Source organism: Homalodisca vitripennis, unplaced genomic scaffold, assembly GCF_021130785.1.
Source record: "Homalodisca vitripennis isolate AUS2020 unplaced genomic scaffold, UT_GWSS_2.1 ScUCBcl_5190;HRSCAF=11807, whole genome shotgun sequence".
NCBI lineage: Eukaryota > Metazoa > Arthropoda > Insecta > Hemiptera > Cicadellidae > Homalodisca > Homalodisca vitripennis.
In genome coordinates this window covers 17,211-39,241 of record NW_025781314.1, presented here as the reverse complement: position 1 = coordinate 39,241, position 22,031 = coordinate 17,211, and the positions used below count along the sequence as shown (strand labels likewise).

The 22,031-nt window shown below is 31.3% G+C and overlaps 1 protein-coding gene and 1 long non-coding RNA gene across 3 annotated transcripts; one reads left to right on the top strand and one right to left on the bottom strand.

Moving 5' to 3' along the window:
* Positions 1 to 557: 557 nt before the first annotated feature.
* On the bottom strand, positions 558 to 21,181 carry LOC124373269 (esterase FE4-like). Of its 2 annotated transcripts, none has more exons than XM_046831653.1 (11): positions 20,831 to 21,181; positions 16,766 to 16,915; positions 14,073 to 14,210; positions 11,219 to 11,372; positions 10,869 to 11,054; positions 10,459 to 10,664; positions 9,937 to 10,102; positions 7,636 to 7,805; positions 2,905 to 3,082; positions 2,519 to 2,654; positions 558 to 883 (listed from the first exon to the last, which is right to left on the bottom strand). In XM_046831653.1, the coding sequence occupies exons 2-11, from the start codon at positions 16,907 to 16,909 to the stop codon at positions 718 to 720; spliced, it is 1,644 nt and encodes a 547-aa protein (XP_046687609.1). In that variant the 5' UTR covers positions 16,910 to 16,915; positions 20,831 to 21,181; the 3' UTR covers positions 558 to 717. The 2 variants fall into 2 exon arrangements, with proteins under 2 accessions (XP_046687609.1, XP_046687608.1); XM_046831652.1 differs by lacking the exon at positions 20,831 to 21,181 and adding an exon at positions 19,377 to 19,612.
* Positions 13,046 to 14,314, top strand: LOC124373270. The gene is made up of 3 exons (XR_006923416.1): positions 13,046 to 13,230; positions 13,502 to 13,630; positions 14,148 to 14,314. It is a non-coding gene; the product is annotated as an uncharacterized LOC124373270 (long non-coding RNA).
* Positions 21,182 to 22,031: the final 850 nt, after the last annotated feature.

Here is a 22,031-nt window from a genome sequence, read left to right as displayed (position 1 = left end):
TTTATGAATAAACTTTATTTATTTTATTTGTAAAGAAGAGTATTTGGTTGAATAACAATTGCTATTGAAATAAATTTACAGTGAATAATAATAGTGATGTGAAAAATAAATGTAATACATACATGATGATAATACAATAATATATTCTCAAAATTAATACAATATTAAAAATACTCAATGATACTGATACTCAATGGTACTTGTCTATTAATGTATCAGTGAACATTTTTTATTACAGTTCTAAAAGTATTAAGGTACTGTTTCTACCAGTTGTAATAAAGTTCAAAAATATCACAAGAGTAAAATAAAGTGTTAATAACAAATATTTCAGATTTTTTAAGGTAATTAAATTTTATTCCACATCAACAAATGTTGCATTCATTTTAATTTTATTCCCATATAAAAGATTTTGTTATATAATTCAAAGTTGTGCTTTTCTACAATACAAATGGAGTTATAAGTTTGAGAGGAAATGGATGCTGATGCTGCTCCTTTGTAAAGCAGATGTATTTTACTATAAGGATATCACCTAGGAATCAAGGAAGATGCGTACAATATTTTTCTTAATCTTGTAATTCCTGAAATTAATTTCATTTAACAAGAAGCAAAGGTGTATTAATACAAATGATTTATGAGATATATTATAATGAAACCATATTACAATCATTACAGTGCTAGGAACATTTTATAAATTACAGTACAAACAGATTTCTTCGTTCAGTACAAATATGAGTACTTTTCATAAATTTTATTCCAAAACTCAATTCTCTCAGGAAATAAGATACCGTCAGTAGATTTCCAAACCTTTCCTATTTCCATGAAACAAGGATTTTGGATAGTGTCTTCTTTCCATATTACATTGAGTTCCACACAGTTTGGGTTTCTGAAATAAATTAAATCGTAATTAGTTAGTATTGATAACAAATTTTAAAAAATTAATAAATTATTTTGTACTTGATTAATTTTAAAATAGCTTTATTTTATCGTATAGAATACAATCATATTGGTTTTGACAGCAACTGAAAAAAAATGTTTCTAAAATTGAATTTATTCAATATCTCTTGTATCTGAGTAAATGAAAAAAAGGAAATAAAATTAAAACTTTCTTTCTGTTATACATCTAAATCCAACCCCTTTAAACAACTTTATTAAACAACAAGAAGTTATTGTTTGTTGTCCTAAGTCAAGATTGTCCTAATAATATTGATTGTAAATACGAAAGTGACTTTGTTTCTTTGTTCTGCTTTCACATGAAAATGATTTAACCGACTGTACTGAAATTTTATAAGGACATTCTTAGGGTCCCTGGTATGAACATAGGCCTATTCTTATTTCAAAAATCCCTCTTGGTCTTTACGAAATATTAATTAAAAGAGCCTGTTAAATTGATTTAACTATTCTGCGTAAACATTGTTTTATTTCAACACAACCATATATTTAATTAATTTTACTACTACTTTCAGTTTATTTAAATCTAAAGTGTGATAGCATAGAGTAAGCTTGATAGTAACAAAAATTCTTATTTCAACCTTTTCTGCAACCGCTGTTGAGCACAGAGTAAGAAAATATCCAGATAAGAAAATTACAAAGCTTAGTAAAAATATACTTTTAACAGTACATTTGAGCAAAAATTACATAATAGATATAAAAGACAAAATTACTATGTAACTTTTGCTATAAATTTAAAGACTGTTATAAAACCCATCTTAGTTCTCTTTTGACAGAAGTAGGCTTTTCAGATCTTTGTATGTATATACATTTTATAGATTGGGAAACAAGAAAAAATAATCTTACAATGGCCACAAATATACACTTTTTGACAGATTTTCTTGATTATGGCAACAAGGCAAACTCAACATTGGCGTCGCCAATACCCCTTTGAAAGGACAATTATTTACTGTTTGGTAGTCAGCTATTTACAGGGCAGATCTGAGGACTGTCGGCTCTTGACTATCCAAGTATAATATCTATTTAAGTGGGTGCAAAATCTACTTAATATGGTTCATCTTTTTTTCTGATATCTATAATACTTGTGTTGTTTTCCCCCAGGGTATAGCTATTTAAATGACAAGTTTCCTTTGAGTAAGAAGACTAGCATAGAGGATTTTCCAGGACCAAAGTAATGTCTGTCTGGTGGAAGATCTTATTCTGCAAGTTGTGAAAATTGGAAAACAACAACTCCCCCAAATAATATACTTAAATTGGGTAATAAATACATAATACGTTATCATCCAAACAATATAAACTGGGTGATCAATAACAAAACTTTGTAGAATTTACACAACTGTAATTATTGGATGCAAAATTTATAAAATAATTTACTCCTGATATGTGTTGAAATACTTGATTAGTTTTAGGTTTAACACTTTGGCTACTATGTTTAATAATATGAGTCACACCACACATACACACTTTTATAAGGATACTATTGTATTCTTTTGGTAGTGAATGTGTTGTACTAATATTAGTTCATAGTTAATAACATTAACTTTGTTGAACAAACGCAAAAGAAAGTTACCCAGTTTTAGCAAAAGCTGTCCATGCTTTTATAAGCTTGTTCATTAATGCTTGGTCATCATCAGTTGGAGAAGTGAAGGGGATTTTATCAATGTTTGTTTTGAACAGATGTATTAGCTCATCAGCATGACTTGCACCTGAAACAACGAAATTAAAAAGCTTTATGCCCTTTTCACATTTTATAGTTTTGAATTTAGAATAAAAAGATAATGTTTTTCTTATTATATTACTATTTTCACATGATTTATTTCAAAAATAACTTTTGCCAACACTAAATATTACATGTCATAATGATCATCTGTCATTTAAAAAATTTTTCTATGATGAATCAGAAAATAGTTCACCAACATTACTAAACCTTATTTGCCTATTTATCGATAAACTCACCACATCCGATGAACTGATCAGCTTCATGGTCTGGATATGCCATCTGTATCATCTTGGCTGAAAAGGCTCGTGGGCTGAAGTATGTAAACAAATAGTTGTAAACAGGAGCTGTATGGTGCTTTAAAAAGCACTTTCGAGAAAATTCTTCTGCATAGGCAAAAGCTATATCCGACATATACTGAAATAGAAACATTGGTTTAGATTCAGATTCAGATTCAGATAATTCTTTATTCATAGGTATTACAGTCAATACATTGAATAGTGTCATTAACTTAAAAGTATTCAACATTTCTTAAAATTAGGCTAATTTTACTTTATTGCATTTATAATTCCTTAAAAGAGTATAATACTTTGATTGTTAGGTAATCCTTAAGTATTTTTTAAACTTATTGAATGATGGTTCAGCCTTAATATGTTCTGGAATTTTGTTAAAAAATTTAATTCCTGCATACTGAGGTTTCTTGCAAAAAAATGCCGAATGATGAGTGGGAATGGCAAAAGTATCACAATTCCAGTACACTAGTGAAAATCATTCTTTTTTTAGATTTATTTTTATTTATTAACACTTTTAGTATCACAATCTATTTTACTCTACAATAAGTGATATTATCACTATCACGAATCTTCACATGGTGCAGAGAGTGTTAATACACTGTGTAATAAAATTAGGTAAAAATTAAATTTTCAGTTTTTGGTGTAAATATATATTTAGGCTATTCCTGGTCCAAACAAAAGAGTTTTGTAAAAATTCCATAATTTTGTTCATCATTCTATTCACACACAACCCTAAAACTGAAGATGAATGGTTAACCAATAACACAAGAGGTATAAAGGTGTAACTTGTGAAAATATCCTGAACATGTTTTATATTCCTCATTTCACTTCTTAACGATTCTGGCATCTAAATTTTTCAAGAGTTTTAAACAAGATTATAAAAACTTTTATATGAAATAGAACTGTCTATCTCTAGAAAAAGAATTCTGTATGTAAAAAAACTTATAATTTTCCCCAACATAAATTTAAACGTTGTCTTAACTCGTCGAATAAAGTTAAGTTAAATGCACTGGTGGTTGTTATTCCTAACTTACGTGTATCACAACGCTCTGGTATGATTATTTTATTTTTAATCTAGTTTGTATTATGTGTTAGGTTAGTTATTTACCTGAAGAAGAGATCATCATAATGTAGTGTTACCGATTTTTTGTATCACTGAACAATGTCAAATGTCTGGAAAAATCCTATTTCCTTCAAAACATTCAACTTGTCCATTGGTACTAGGACGACCAGGAGCAAATCTCTGTTCAATTCCATTCTGATCACAAAAACACGTGAATTCCGATGAAGTAAAAATCATGGCATTATCACTGACAAGTATTTCGGGCAGACCATTCCATGAAAATATTTAACTGAGCATTCCAATTCGAAAAATTGAAGTTGGAGAGAGTTCATTATTCTGATTTCTGGCCACTTTGATTTGGCATCTACAAGAATCATAAAGTGATATCCCCTGTATGAACTGCATAGTCCTTGTGAATGCGCTGCCAATTCTTCTCCAGCTGGTCCCACACATTTAAAGGCACTTTATTTGGGTTGGTCTTAATTGTACAACATGCATCCCAACTTCTTACCGTACGGTCAATATCCCTGTTAATATTTTTCTAATAATATTTATGAGCAAGGGCCTTCATTTTTACAGTTCCAGGATAATCAATATGTAATTCAGAAAGGATTTCAGGTTGCAGCTTTGAAGGAATAACTACTCTTTGTTCACAAAAAAATGTTCCTTAATGAAGATTAAACTCACAACAACAAGATTACGCTCTGTTCTTTCCCAGATTCTTTTTAGTTGTGATAGAATTTGATCTTCGTCTATAAATTGTACAATAACATCATGGGTAATTGTTCTCATTGAAACAGAATTTATAATCTGTGAAAAGAATTTAATTTTGGTAATGAGAACCGTGAAATAAGATTTTAGAGGCTCGATTAAGAAGGACCACTTCACACTAGGCAGTAAAGACGCCGAATACACTGATTTTAACAAGAGTTCACCAGGTTACACATAATGAGTTTATGAACAGTGCATATTCAAATAAAGTGCAGAAAATAAACAGTTACCTTTGTTTTCATGAGGGGTAACCATAGTCTGCTGTTGTTGAGGACCAGGTTGTGATCAGGAAGTGTGGAAATAGGCTGCTGTCTTGTAGGCAGGCGTGAAGACGGAAGATGTCCTTCACGGATTCACTCACGCACAATACGACCGCAAACGAATAGTTCATAACACTGTGGCCAGTCCTGTAGAGCACGGTAGACGTGGGTGTCCGGGAACAGAGACGTTCTGGTAGAGGTTGCCAATCCAGAGCACTAACTTTAATGTTAATGTAAATGTGCAACAAATAGAGATACAAACTAATATTTAAGTGAGAGAGTAACACATGGGGCATAAAGTCACGTGTTGAGTAAGTATGGTCAGCAGTGGCTAGAGTGCTAAGTGCCCCAGGTGGGACTGAGAGTATACTGAGCAAGCGTGCCGTCGCTTGCAAGGTGGGCAACACGGAGCCTTGATAAGTCATCCGTTGTGATTGGTTGGTGAGTGTACAGTAAACAGCTGATTCGTGAAACAATGGTTCATTGGTCTGTCACTGTACGTGAATATTTTAATCCAGTAAGGAATGGTATTGTAGGCACTAGGCCGCAGAAAGAGATATAGAATTAATGCAGTATATACAGTTTAGTAACATAAAGGCAAATATAGAGTATAAATTGCCCAAAAAATATATACATAATTATTGTTCAATAAAAGTAGCCTTTTCATATTAGGCAATAAAAAACAAGTTATTTAACGCAATAATACTTAACAATCTGTTCATTCATAAGTGTTTCTTCATTCATTTTTTCATATTTTCCAACCAAAGTTAATTTATAAAAATAGTCAGCACTTCATTATCTGACCACCTGTGTACAGTTGTAAAATTGAACCCATTTATTAATGTTGCATAGCGGAGTAACCGTGAAGCTGTTGTTGCTGGAAGAGCATTGTTTGGATGAAAAATGGATTGTAATGGTTTGTTATCTACATCAAGTGTAAACTTCCTCCATAACAAATACTGGTAAAAGTTTTGAAAGGATCATAAAATGACAGTTACTTCCTTGTCCAACTGTGAGTAGCCCCTTTCAGCTAATATAAATGGAGTAGGATGTTCTGTAGGATGTTTTGTGTAATAACACACCAGATAATCCAATTGAACTTGCATCTGTAGCCAGAGTTAGAGGAAGATTCAGGTCAAACGGAACAAGCACCTTATCACTTGCTATTTCCTGTTTCCACTGTTGAATGCAATTTCAAAATTTGAATTCCATTTAAATTTGAAGTTCTTCTTTAAAATTGGTTAAAAGGCTGTAGGAATGTAGATGCATGAAGAATAAATTTTGTGTATAAAACTGTAAGACCAAGAAAGTTCCTAAGCTCCTCAATACTCCTTGGGTGAGGAGCCTCTTTTATAACTTTCACCTTAACTGAAGATTTCTTCAGACCATTAGTACTAATTACATGACCAAGGTAACTTATCTCTTGTTCAAAGAACTTACATTTCTCGAGATTCAAATGAAGATTTAATTCCCTCATTTGTTGCAAACACTTTATGAGTCTGTTCTTGCACTCTTGTAATGTTGATCCTTGGCTTATAATGTCATCAAAATATGCAGCTGTCCCTTCCATATCTAAAGTGAAATCATCCATGAACTTTCAGAACTCATTTGGAGCACTTTTAATACCAAATTCAAGGTGATTCTTCAAGTAAGTTCCTTTATGTGTAGATATTGTTTGAAAACATTTTACTGTTATCATCAACCTCCAAATGTAGATATGCTTTGTGAACATCAAAGGTAAAAAAGTATTTTCCTCCCTTGATTTTATAAAAACACTTCTTCCACTTTTGTAATAACTCCTTGACTTTAAAGATTGTCCAGTTCTTTTTCCACTTTTTCTCGTTTTGCAAACAAAACTGGTCTCACATTTGCAAAATTTGAGTTTAAAGTATCTTTGGTTACTTTAAAACCAAAGATATAAGGCTACACCTGTAGTTGGAAATCAGACCGATTTGTTTTTTAATATGCCCCTCAAAGACTGACAGATTTATTCTCTGAGTTGGTTTGTGCACTTACTTTAGCAATATTTCCTGACATAATTTAAAAGTATAAATTTAATTACTCTCTTATAATAAATTCAAATTCCAGTTTGTAAATTTTTCTTTTATTAGACTCATATTCTTTTAAATTATCACCAATTTTTTTGTATTTATAAGCTGATAAAGTAAATATGTGGCAATTTGCTCAATTGCAACCTCTTACACATTGTAATTGTACAGTACATACTTGTAATATGTTTTATGTATAATTAATTAAATTTGTATATTCTGAGAGATACTAATCACAAGTTTTTATAGAACGTTTTCCAGTAAAGGGAAATCACAAATATAAAAAAGTATGAGAGAACAAATTACGTTAAGCAATTTCTTGTTTCCAAAAAGTGAGTTTGATCTTTCCCGTGCTAATTGTTTAATATTATTTCTACTCTGATTCTGGGATTTGTTCTCTATTGATACATATGTTATTTAAAATAATGGGAATTCTCTGTTATAAAACTGAATAAAACTAGGATTAAAATGTGAAATACATACAATTGCTATTCAGTGAATATATAATATTACATTCTAGTAACCATCAACTTACATCCACATACTGAGGTACAACATCCCAGGAGAGAGAGTCAGTGTTGGTATAAAACTGCAGAATCTCCTTACCTAATCTAAGCTCTTCTTCACTGTCAGGTGTAATGGCCAAGTCATGAGGTACCAACACTGACAGGTTTTCATTTATTTTTTCACACTTTACTTCTCCATCTGAAACATATTTTGAGATTTTAACTTCTTGACTTTGTTATTAAACTATAACAAGTGTTTGAGGTTCCTAGGTATTGGTACTAGGATGGAAATATTTAGGGACCGACAAATAATCACATACAATAGTATATGTTAAGTGTGGGAAAGAGAGTTACAAATAAAATTAGAAACCTAGACATCCTGACTCGGAGGACCAAAATGTTTCCTGGAGATAGAGTTACAGTTAAAATTAAAATTGAGAACAATTACATCCGGAGATGGAAGGACAGGTGAGACATGAGGTAGAAAGGGTGCACTTGAAGATAGATGCCAAATCACCGATTTTGATCTTAGTTCTTGCCTCGCTTCGTCTGGGGGGGGGGTTTCCAGCTCCTCCAGGGCTACAGTAGGATCCACGGACGAATGAACTTTCACTGAGAATCGTCACTGGCACCTGGGTTGGAACAAGTTTAGAGAGGAACCATCACCAGAACAAAGGGGTAACTGACCGGAGGTCACCTCGACGGGAGCTACAATACACACACTAAGGAGTACGAAAAGAGGGCATTGAAACGCAAGATGGCACTACTTAGACTAAGAGAGACAGAAGGGGTATTCAATACGAGACTACAAAAAGAACAAAGTACCACTACCAAAGTACACTTTGGAGTGACCGCTACCGTGCCATCACCTCCGATTATACCAATGAGACACTATACAATGAATACGAGAAAAGAAGGCATAGAGACCCGGGGCAGCACAACTCTGCCAACCAAAGAACAAAGTGTGAGACTTTTTGAGTGACCGTGACCGGACCACATCTTCAGAAAGGCTCCGATGTTACAAGTGAATGTTCGGGTGTCTAAGCGACGCTCATGAACAGCAGACATAGGTTCAGACAGGACCATGCGATGTCTCCACCAATGAGAGGCTTTAAATCGGACAATGACGGTCCATGCTCATCAGTATTAATTTTACTCTGAACTATTTCAAAGAAAGCAAGGAGTGCTGAATATTAAAAACTAAAACTTACTCTACTAGATATATATTGCAAATATTGTACAGTACAGCTAAAAAGGAGTGAAAAATATAAGTAACAAGTCAAACTCTGCCCTACTGATTGCCAGCCCCCACCAAGCCAGACATCCTCCCCTCCCCTTCTTTACTACATAAGCAACTGGTATGGAGCTGGCAGACCCTAGCGGCCTGACTAGTAGGATGGGTGTGTTGAGCTACTGCTGTCATCAGTAGCAGATGTGGTTAGATAGGGCTGGACCACACCCTCCACATGTTGTCTGGCACATAAAAATAGATTATGTGTGTTTCAGAATGAGTCTGATACAGGATCGCTACCTGATCAGAAGTACTCGTAGGAGTCATGATTTTGGATGTGATGGTCTGCCAGTTAGTCCAGAGGACATCGAGTTAGCGGACATCATATGCCATTGTTTCAACCAGGGACCATAGAGTCATGACAAATATACCATTCTCCGAAGCCTGTTTCTAGATCTCGAGCATTTCAATGGGAGTTAAGGAGCTTATGGGGGCAACCAATTGATCTAAGGACTGAACCGACGAGATCGTGGTTCGATACCCAGCTCGGCCACCCAGCTCCAGGTCCAGTACAGGAGTACTCAAGGAAACATCAAGTTGTAAATATTAGGATTAAAGGAAGAGAGCTCAAGTGTAAATATTGTACATGGATGGCGATATAGTTTAATAAAGCAAACCAATGTTTAAAACTTTACTTTTTGACCCAAGTGAGACCCCCTTACAACACACTAGTGCAGAGGTGGGGTTTTCCCGCAGGATAGGACTGTAATGAGTGAGGAAAAACCCTCTTACAAAATGTTACATACTATATTAGACACATTATATAAGATCCTGATCTTTTTTTCATTCATATTAAATTATTAGATCACTCCATATTAAGATAACAATGTTTTATATAAAGTGTTGTATTAATACTTTTGAATACTGAGTGAATCAGTGTCTAATGTTGGCACACACACAACACAATTTTCCTATAACTATTAGTATTGGATGTGATATATTTGAACACTTAGGCACATTAGTTGCATTTTACTGTCATTTACATAAGTTATTTATTCAACTCATGATCTATTTATTCAATAAAAAATCATTTACATACGTGCTAGAGCTGACAATCCCTCTTGGTCAGTGAGGCCCATTATGATCGGGACCTTGGAGAATTCTCCTTTCTCCATCATTTTTCGAGGATAATCTGGTAAGAAGGGAGCATCACCAGATACTTCAACACAAGGTAAAAAGAGGAGTGTGGACTTTTGTATCTTTTCCTGAAAAAATATAGCAAACTGCATTCAGTAAACACTTTAAGAACTACTCTTTCTGAATCGCCAGAATGATCAGATGCTAAGATACATCCCCTTCCCTCCTAAAAAACACTGGACAGTAAATTATACGCTTGTAACAATAGAAATAATAGATGTTTTTGACTATAGAATCTAAATAATGTACTTAAAAGTTGTTGAATATATATGTTAGCTTGAGTTTTTTTTAACTCTTATGGTACACTATAGGATAGACTCGCCATTTAATTTTTGTAATCTTGGGAAATCAAATAAACAATATTAATTTTGTATACATACAGTTAATTAAATAGGTATTCTTACTATTTTCTAGACACTTTTACCTTTTCTGTTCGTATTGTTTGTCTTTCCTGAGCCTTAAGGATATCCAAGCAAGGAACATTCATGAGAAACTCCAGAACAGTGTCAGGGTCCTGAGAGTTACATCCAAGTTCTTTAGCTAGCAGGAAAGTTTTCTCTCTGGGCTTGTCCTGAAACGCCCATTGGCACATTGGTGTTCCACTCTGTAATATGGCTTTGTGAAATAATCCTACAAACAAAGTATGATTGGTAATTTACTTTATGAGCACAAACCCTTAGATGAAATATTATATACATGAGTTTATAAGATGAGTCTTAAACAATGTTCTGTTCTAATTCTAGTATGTTTGCTAACAAGAAACAATACATGGAGATATGGTTCATTTTGTGGATAGAATACAGAATATGGTTAATTTTGTAACAAAATATTCACCTTTAGACAGTGGAGACAGCAGATGGTAGTGTACAGAAGCCCCTCCTGCACTTTGCCCAAATATTGTCACATTGTTTGGATCTCCTCCAAAACTGTCAATGTTGTCTCGTACCCATTTTAGTGCCAAAACCTGATCCTTAAGTCCCAAGTTTCCAGGCAGCTTTTCATTTTCCAATGATAAAAATCCTGAAATAATAATTATAATAATAACAAATTAATATATTTCTATTCTTCTCGCAATTTAAAAGCAATAGTTTTAAATTTTTATTGAAAATACGTTGTATTATCTTTTATCATTAATTAGATACCTATAAATATCATAACATTGTAATAAATAGATTAATTTTAACCTAAAACTCCCAAGCGATAGTTGATTGTGACCAGGACTATATCTTCTTCTATCAAGAAGTCAGGCCCATAAATTTCAGTAGACCCAGAGCCTCTGAAAAAGCCACCACCATGAATCCACACCATCACAGCCTTCCGGTCTCCTTGCTCTCCAGTCTGAAGGTATAATCATGGAACAAATCAAATAAGATTAAATCCTATGCTTAAGAGCCAAGCAGAATTATTTTAAAAGTAAATAACATATTTAAAGAAATGGATGGCACTAAAAGTTCCAGTCCCTAATTACAATTTTTAAATCATGGAGCATTAAATAAACAATACTAATTTTTTAAGGATACGGTTAATTAAAACTCAAAAAATATGTGTTACAAGAAGGATTTGCTCAAGAGTTCTCTTTTATCCTGCCAGTAAAAGAATAACAAATATTTTTATACTATGAATCGTTATTTTTAGCTCTTGCTACCCTACATGTTTAGTCATATATCGGGTGTCCAGGCTAGAAGTATCAATAAATAAATAACTCTATCAGGGTTATTTAACAAATTTTGTAGCAATTCCCATTACAAACCAAATGCAATGGAAACTACATTGTGTGTTTAAAGTTTAAAGGTGTTTTCTACTAATATCTTATTATTAAAAAATAAATAAAGTTAAATATAAATGAGTACAACCTTGAAGATAAAACTTAAAAAAAATGTTTTAATATTTATCTTAAATTTTGAATTTAGTTATTTATTCTTTAAAGAGCAAACTGGGGCCCACAGAACCCTACATCAATTTATTTTCCAAATTTCTCAGTTTAAGTTTGTTGCTAGAACTTTTGGTACTGATGTAATTTTAGTTATCACTACGAGGCTTCAAGCCCCACCACTAGCCACCTTAGTTGCCAGCTAATAAAAATCTGTAATCTCCTCTGTTTAACTTATAAGGTTGTGTTTATCCTTATTGTCTATATTTATTAGATTGGTTGTAATGTCATTTTTGTAGTTATTTGTAAAATAATTTATATAATTTTCCGTATTGACCAAAGACAATTTTTAATTAATAACCAATACAAAGTTTTTACAATATTATAAAAAGAGTGTTTTGAACTATACAGCCTTTAATTGTGATGGTCAAATTTGCCTATGTTTGTGATTTTGTGTAAGATATGTCATAATTGTGATGAAATAAATACATTCATACATTGTTTCTACATATAATAAAGTGTTATCTACTGTAGAGTTTTGTGTATAAAACCTTTAAAAACTCATACACATGAGCTATTTCAAAGAGTTACATTGTTTACACTGTTTTGTCAAAATTACAGTATTTTTTTAGAACAAATTTATAATCATTATGTCTATTGTTTTTAACCAATATATTACAAATTACACACACTAATAGTCTAAGGAAACAAACAAAACTTATATAAATGTACTTTATTTATATTTTTAAGCGTGTTTTTTAAAATGGGGCTCTATAGACCTTGTGTGCTGTGCTGAAGGGTATACAAAAAACACTCATATAAATTCATCCACTGTGTAGAATGCCCTGGACAACAAAAGTTTTTCTTTTTCCTCCCTATGACAGCAAATCAGCCACTAACATGTATATCAACCAAATGATGATGTTTACTGAGACGTCAGCTGATTACATCACCACTGTTGACTTTATAATCCATGTCTGTGGAATAATAAAGACATAACTGTCATATTTGAGGATTAAAAAATAATTCTAATTCCAGTAATGCATGAAAGAGACATCCCAAAAGTAAATATTTTAAAGAACAATCAGTGACACGCCATATTTAATGAGACATATTGCAAATTTTCGCAGTAAGTACCTCAAATTCCAAACCAAACCATAATAAATTCCAGAAATACAATGCTCCAGCACATCACCACTATGATGTTCAGGATTTTCTTAACAAATAATATCCTCATCGTTCATTGGGTAGGAGAGGAATTATTGAATGGCCAGCAACATCACCAGATTTCTTTGCATGGGGATTCATCAAAGATGTTGCGTACAGGTAAGAGTACAAAGTTTACTGGAATTAAGGCATCATAATGTGGCTGTAGTTTAAAGGGTAGTGCCAGAAATGCTCAAAAACACATGATAGGAGGTTGAACACTGATTAGACTGCATGAGGTAACTTATAAATATATCAATCTTGGTTGTACAGGGTCTCCGAAAAAGAATGCCAGGATTTTGAGCAGCTGTTACTTAAAAACTATTCAAAATAACTAAACGACTTAAACGTAAATTGAAGTTGAAATAACTAAGTTTTGTTTTCCATGTAGCATGGAAGGAAACATTGACCTTGACATGTGCAAAACACCTGCGCGGTGGCAGTCCACTACTGTGAATGACACACCTGATGCCAGTTGCGACTACAATGTTTATGGCACAACAGAAGTCACAGTTTTGTGGTATGTAGAATTGAAATCGGTTGTTAATATGCAGCGTCAGTTTTGAGTTATGTATTGAAGTCAAAATTCGCCTGTATTATTTTTACATTATCTTCAAACTTTTGTGTGCTAATTTAATTGTGATTTAAACTAGCCAGATTTGTTTTTTTTTTCAATTTGTATAAATTTGACAATCAAAATTACTAATTTCAGTTTTTAACAAATGTTTCATCAAGATACATCTGAACTTGGAAATATGCTATGCCCTTCATCTGGCCATCAAATATATATAAATAATAATAATTATATATATATATATATATATATATACATGTGCGTGTGTGTGTGTGTGTGTGTATTATATATATTTATATACGTGCTGTATATGAAGGTATGAATACTCATTCACTGTCAAAGTTAATACATATGTAATGACAACTAGAAAAAGAGTTAGAAAACTAACCTTTGTAGTATACACATTGAGATAGAGGCAATCTTCACCCCCATGTATATTTAGGAATATTATGTGTTCTTGCAGAGAATCACCTCCTTCTTTTGTGGCATCTCGAGAATCTTCCCATTGGCCATAAGGCTCAGGTTCCTAAAATATATTCATACAATATGCAAATTAAAATTAATTTTAGAGTTATGAGATTATAATATTGTACAAATTCAGATAGTATTTTATCATGTCTTATTACACTATTAAACATTTTTGCTGCACCAACTGACAGTAGTTTAAGTGACATTTTGTCTGCGACGGGACGAAGATAAGTGCGACACATGATCACAGTACAGTGGGAGTGAGAACTACGGTACCCTCCCAGGTATGTTTTTAAATTTTGATAAAGGAATACTTGTTTTAAGCTATTTCAAGATCAGTTGAATAAAAAAACCTCAATTTTTGAGAATATGGTGGTATGTAAACAATCAAAACAATAAAAACTAACTTTGGTAAACACAAGCTAGAATTTAAGAAGCTGGTTTTCAAGAAATTGGAAAATAACTAACAAATAGTTTAATGAGTTTGAATAAACTATTTGGAAAAGTCTATAGATTAGAGAAGGTTCTTGACACGATCAATTTGTTTACTGAATAAGAGATGCTTGAGAGACTGGCATGAATTTTATTGTAGTTGGGAGTTTATCTTTCTGTCTTGAGGAATCAATCAGACACTTCTGAAAGTGACAGAAAAAACTCCTCAAAATCAAGTGGTGACAAAAATGCAATTGCCTTCTCGCCTATCTCTTACCAAAAATCAACAAAATTATGAAATCACATGTGAATTAGAGTGGAGCTGATAACAGTTGTTGAATGATTTGTCAGTTAATTAATGGAGAGCCATTTTATTACGCTGCAGTTAACACATGGAGGCAGTGACAGAATGATGGAAGTAGCCAACTCTTTGTTAAAGTTTTGTTTCACTTTGAAAAAGTTAAATGTGGCAGAATGTTCTGTTAAAACAGCTAAATTACTATGAATAACATTGTATTACAAACTATAATGGGAAAGCCACACTAACCTCAAAATTATCTAGAGCTTGTTTTTTACTATGTAAATTACAAAACTGTGTTGGGAGATGTATGATGATATCCTCTTATTTCAGTTATTTTCATTCTCACTTGCTGTATGCAACAATGCTCTGGGGCAATATGAAGGATATCGGTCAAGTTTTTTATGGCAAAAAGGAAAATCATGAGAATTTTAGCCAATTCGTGTTATCAAAATGACTGTAAACAGTTTGATTGATTCATATTTTATAATGACAGTTCGTAGGTCTTATGGTTTAATTCTTTGACATTATTTATACCATTGTGGTTTTATTTATTTATTCTATCATGTTCTTAATTTTCATTAATATATTTTTATTCTTAATGTTGTGTTTTAAACTCTTACTAGTTTATGAAGATAAAATTATTGTTTTGCAATAGTAATAACTAATCCCATATTCAATTTTTAAATGAGAAGTTTATTGTTTGTAATGACTAAATGGTGCATGATAGTATTAGTTTTATTTACATTGTCTAATGCAATGTATATTAATAAATGACAATAAAGAGATTCTATTCTGTTTTAAAGAGATACTATTCTATGTTAAGTGAAACTGCCAATATTACATATTCGTCTGTACAGATGAGTTGAAAGGGATGGTTGGAGTTTTATCGTGATTGGCTGTAGCTTAACCAAAAAACTATGAATAATGATTAATATGACTTCTTTCTCAGAGACTGCCAGCTTCTCAACAATTTAATAAAGATGAAGATTTTTCTTATTACAAGAAGAAAGGAGTTTATGACATTAATTAAATTTAAAAGTCTGAATTACGTGCAAGCCATCCATCTACACTGAACCAGTCAGATTTTGTTCAGTCTGAGGGTGTTTAAAGTAACTAATTTAAGCAAACCACTCTTAAATTAATGTTTCTTTTTATTTTAGTTCTGCAACTGGAAATATATAATTTGATTTTAAGGTTAAGTGTAAAGTGTGTGACACCCTTGTCAGTGATTTCTCATCTTCCTCAAATAATTTTGGGAATGGGCAGTTCCCACCTCTGAATATCATGATATGAGTATTCCTCAAGTGATAAGCCAGCATAATATTTATTTTAGAAAGTTTTAGTTTAGGAATTTTGCTATGCATAAAATTTCATTTTAGACATGATTTCTTTAGTTTTGAGACAAAGCTGTGTTTTATTAAAAGTCTTGTTCTGAAACAGTTTCCAGCACAATTTGTTCTAATTAAATAATAATTCATTCCAAAAATTAATTAATTGTGTCAGAATCCGAAAATTACCTATCATTTTTACTGTGGTGTTAAAATTTAAATGTGATTTGTATAGGGTTTTGTATAAATATAAGGTATGATATACTGTTGGTCCTTTTACTTGTGTAAAAACAAAACAATTCTCTAGTTTGTCTAAGTTAGTTGGTAGTTTACTTCCTATAGGGAAAAGGTTTGCATTTAATTTTTTAAATGTATTGAAATCAAAATTCTTTCAACTAGAATGAAACATTATTATATACACTATGCTAATTATACACTGGAACTCTTCTTCAAATTAACATCTTTTTAATGGGCATTTCTATAATTATTTAAGTTAAAATAAAATGTTTCTTAAACTATACTAAGTAATATATTTTTTAAATTCACATTTACCTTGAACCTTAAATTTCCCACTGGAGGTTTTGCATAAGGAATTCCTTGAAAAGAATAATACAATTTGTTAGATCTGCCAATTGATTTCTTGACCAGACCTCTTAGTCTACCTTGTTTTGTAGATATTTCTATCTCGTCCAGCATTTCAAACTAAAAGTAATACACATTAATTTTTAATAGTCATACAAACTATAGTCACAATTTTATAAATAACTTTTTTATTGTATTATAAAGAAGTATCTTTTTATTTTGTTCTTTGAATTTGAAGAATGCATATACTAATACCTTTTTTACATTTAATATACAATGTTTTGTGTAGCCATTGCTGTATAAATTTTTATTACATTTTGTGTGTGAACTTCATTAATAAAAAAAAAAAATTATGGTTTGCCTGTAAAGTCGGTTTTACGGGCGAAGATTTTACGTGACAACGTCTTTTTCTCGGTAGAATATTTATTGATATGAATATTATTAAATTGCACAATAGGAACAAGGAATTGAATGAAAATAAGAATTGCACAAATTTTAACTATAGAAATATATTTTGTTTACTAAAACATTGTACATAATTTGAAATGAATTAAAATTTGTTATTGTAAATGGTAAAGTTGAATAAAACATTTACTAAAATTGGAATTTGAAATTCTTGCTAAACACAGTTAAATTCTAACTCCGCGCGTGGTGATTGGTCGCTTTAGTTCGTTTGTTTGGTCGCACTGTTATGACAGGTTAGAGGTTATAATTTGTTATTTTAAATGTTTGACTAGCAATACGCGCTGTTTCTTCTCAATCGACTAAATTACGATTGATTGCAGAGTGATTTAAACTAATAATTTACTTAACACTATCAACATTTGTCAATAGTATGACATAACCTATAAACTCAGTTTCTCAACTTTTGTGTCAATCTAACAATTAATCAATCAATCATAGTTTACGATAATGAAATATCAGTGTACAATTATTTACCTTTATTGTTGTAGTTGTTGTAAATGACGAATCTAAGCACTCCACATTTTCACGAATAAACATAGTTATCTGCTTTATCCCGTGCGGCGGACCCACAGTTATCTGCTTTATCCCGTGCGGCGGACCCACTGGACGGGCATCGTAACGTTACCGGGCGTTACACTTTTTCATGAGTGACTCCGAGCCGCAACCTAATTTAAGACGTTGTCACGTCAATAATTTTTGAATAAAAATAATACTTATTTCAATTATTACATATTTAATTTTATGTCAAAAAATCCATCTGTAAAAACTAAAATACTTTCATAATGTGGCTTATTGTGACCAAATATTTTTACCCTTAGCATCAGACACTGAACAAACTGTTTCTCCAAGAATACGTCTTGTACTAGGTCTTCATAAATTACATCACATTAAATTTGATTTTTGGATGAAAATTCAACTTTCAAATTAAAAACAAGACTGAAACAACAGAATTTTGTGTTTTACGGAATTGAGTTTGTTAATTCAATCTCATGATATACTATTCAGAAGTATAAATTGACATTTACAAATATCAAGGAACATCATTCAAAGTATGAGTATATTACAAAGGCATACACTTGTATATATTGGTAAGTTGACTGCAAGCAGCAAAGACAACTTACCATGCTGTTTTTGAATCCCATATAAGGTATGGTATATCAGTATGGGGAGGAACATCTGCCCATAATCTTAGCAAGATTTTACTCCTCCAAAAAAAGGCAATAAGGGCACTGGCAGATCTGGGACCACTTGAAAGCTGCAGAGAAGCTTTTAAGACTTTAAAACTCATGACTGTCATAGCACTGTACATCTACTCTGTAGTTGTCCAGACAGTTGAAATGGAGTTACCAAGAGCCAAGGATACTCATTCCCACAACACCCGGAGAGCAACTGACTACCTCCTTCCTGGACACCATACTACACGGTACAGCAGGAAACCATCAACAGATAATTGTTTTAGATTCAGGGGTGGCAAAAACAGATGTCATAATTGTTGTTGAATTCAGATATAAAATAAATAAGAATAATAAAAATTTCTACTTATCCAGGCAATATAATAAGTTCACAACAATATGTACCCCCGATTGGGTACACACCAGGCTTTCATAAAGCATGTTGTGCACCCAATGGGGTATAATTCGTTTGGTAAATGAATTTTTTAGATACCCCTTGGGTTACATGGAGAAACATTGAATAAACATACTGAAATAATTTTTTTGGGCAAAAGTTATTATTGAAAAATTTGACAGTATATATAAAAAGTTCAGAAATTAGCCAATGTCATTAACTTATTAATTTGTGTAATAAATACTCTACAACAACCAAAAATTGTGAATTACAGAGTTCTACAGTTTGCTAATTTATAAATGATAAAAAATTTATATTAGTGTACATAACCTTGGACTCAAACATTTTAAAATTTAGACTTTTAAATTTTTGAAATGTGATTTTAGTCCTTTATATGATGTATACATTTTATTTTCCACTGTGTTTACTGCTCTAAACAATATAAAGTTTTCTTTTGAATGAATAACAATATTAAATAATAGGTGCATTTTTTTTCAAATCATCCTTAAAGCTTTTTTTTCTTGTAATATAAAGAGCAATATTGCCTTACCTGATGTTAGATCACAAGCACAATCATGAGATAAATGTAGAGTTTATTTTCTAACATGAACTGTCACCATATTATCAGCAAGGTCAGTTTTGTAGTCTAATAGGTTTACAGTGTTTTATCACTATAGAGATAAATTATATCAAATTTCATGGAAAATCATAAACCACTATTAAAACATAGTAGTATGCTTTGTCGTTTCTCATGTTAGGTATTTCATACATTAGTTTCATTGGCAATATTTAAATTGATTAGTTCTTAAAAAGCAGGTCATATTTGAGGAAATATAAGGATATTTGAAGGAAGTTTGATTTTTATTTAAATGCAACATAATATTACTGAAACAACACATAAGAGTGATTTTATAAAGTTGATTACGTTTTAATAAAATTAGTATCTTTAATTAATTGTACCTAAGGCACAAATTTCGTTTTAATTTGGCTGAATATAACTGTGCAATTCATAAAAAATGTCTATAATATGAAAACTGTTAAATGTTAATTAAATTATATTTTTATTTATTTATGTTTAAATTATTATCTACTAAAACAACTATAATTACTTTTAGTGATACAATATGAAAGATATATACTAATTAATTGTGAAATGAATAATAAACTACCTTATATAACTAGTGACCTGTGGCTTCACACATAATTTTGTAGGTTTTACATATGTATGAGCACTTCTAGTTCGAGAAAATTATATTCCGAAAACCAAAGTTTGAATTTGCCTTGTCGCAACGTTCAAGAAAATATGTCTGAAAGTGTTAATGTATGGTCATTGTATTTGAATCTGGTTCTATTTTTTTGCCATAGTTGGTTTTACCTAGTTTCCTTGATCAAGAGAATATATGTACATACACAGGTTTGAGAAGCCTACTTCAGTCCTAAAGACAATTAAGATAGGTTCTATAAAAGCCTTTAAATTTATAGTAAAAGTTAGATTGTACATATGTCTTTGATATTTGCGTTAAAAGTACTAAACAAGCACGGAATACTTAATATTTGATCAAACATACAGTTAAAAGTATATTTTTCTTATCTGGATAAACTCTGTGATCAACACCGAATTTAGAAACATTTATATATGAAGTTTTGTTACTATCCAGCACACTCTTTGCTTTCAAGACTAAAATGGTAACAAATTTATAATAAAAGTTAAATTAATAAAGCATATGGTTAATAAAGTTTCTTTTGAATGCACGTAAGGTTCTTGTCCAATAATTTGCACTAAAAAACCCATTTTCCCCACTGTTTGTGAAATATACTACAGCAATAATTAGGCACTATTTACTTTTAATAGGATTCCTCCTAGCTAAACTCCTTGAGTTCTGCACTTAGCATAAAACCAGCCAACACAAGGAATTGCTCAGTCTTGGGTAAGTCCATTAGTGTACAATGCCAATAATTAAAAATAGCCAATTTAAAAAAGATTATAGAAAGAAATATTCCTACCCAGTTCCAAACGAAAGAAAATTACTGACTTAAATATCACACATAAATACTTAACACTGTGCAGATAGTTTATAAGAGAACACAACAATGCTTTGCCGCAACGATACAGTATTTATGGATCTCACAGACAGCTGGAAGATATCAGAACTAACAGATTAGTCAGTACAAAGGTCACTGACAATCAACTCTCCCACTTCTGTGCTACCCTTGACATTCATTCATCTGGCTGATAATTAGTGTACTATAGGCATTCAAACATCATGTATGCCAAATTTTGAATATTTTTATTCTGTCAGTGAATATTTTTAATTTATAGCAGACAATTTGTGATCATTTATTGTACAGCTATAATTAATCCTAATAACTTTAACCCTAGAAGTGTGTCCATGTTACCAAAGATAAAACGTCAGTCAATTTTTGACGTGTTGCAAGGGTTTTTTAAAAAATTCGTAAAAAATACTTAATATCAAGAAAACATATAATGTTATATATCGTTTTTCTTCTCAGAAGTTGTACTATTTGAAATAGGAATAAACGTTTTGATATTGTTTGGTTTAGTATATATTTTCATGAAAATAGTGAGAAATTGCAAAAAGTTTTATATGAAAATTTCAAGTTTGGACCTCTGTAAGGTATTGAAATATTACAGTAAGGTCAAAATGTTAAATGTATAAAATGTAGAGAATTTTATGCCAAATTAGAAAATATATTAAAAATTTCTATTAAACAAAAATTGTAATTTTGCCATTTTTTTTTTACAAAAGCGAAAATGTAAAAAAATGTACAAGGGTTTGGGTTTTTAATTTTTTTTACCTCCAAATGTGACTATATATTTATATGAAAAACAGTTTTCTATTGTAAATTATACATGCTATTTGAAAACACTAAAAGTAAACAACAACAAAATAAACTGTTATTTTATTACAAGCTTACAAAAAAAAAATCTTTTGAAAAATGAAAATATTTTGTAACAAAATTCAGAAACAAGCTACAAATTTTCCTTTATACTTTATGTTTATGTAATTTTTGAATATACCCTTAGTAAGTATGTTTGTTTGGTTAAAATAAAATATAAGATATGTTCAAATACTTTGAGAGGAACTGAGTTATGACATTTTTGTTAACAGTCGCACGTTGAAGAATTAACTACTTAAAAAATAATCTGGTTTGCAATGTAAGAAAAATATGAAAATATTTTTTT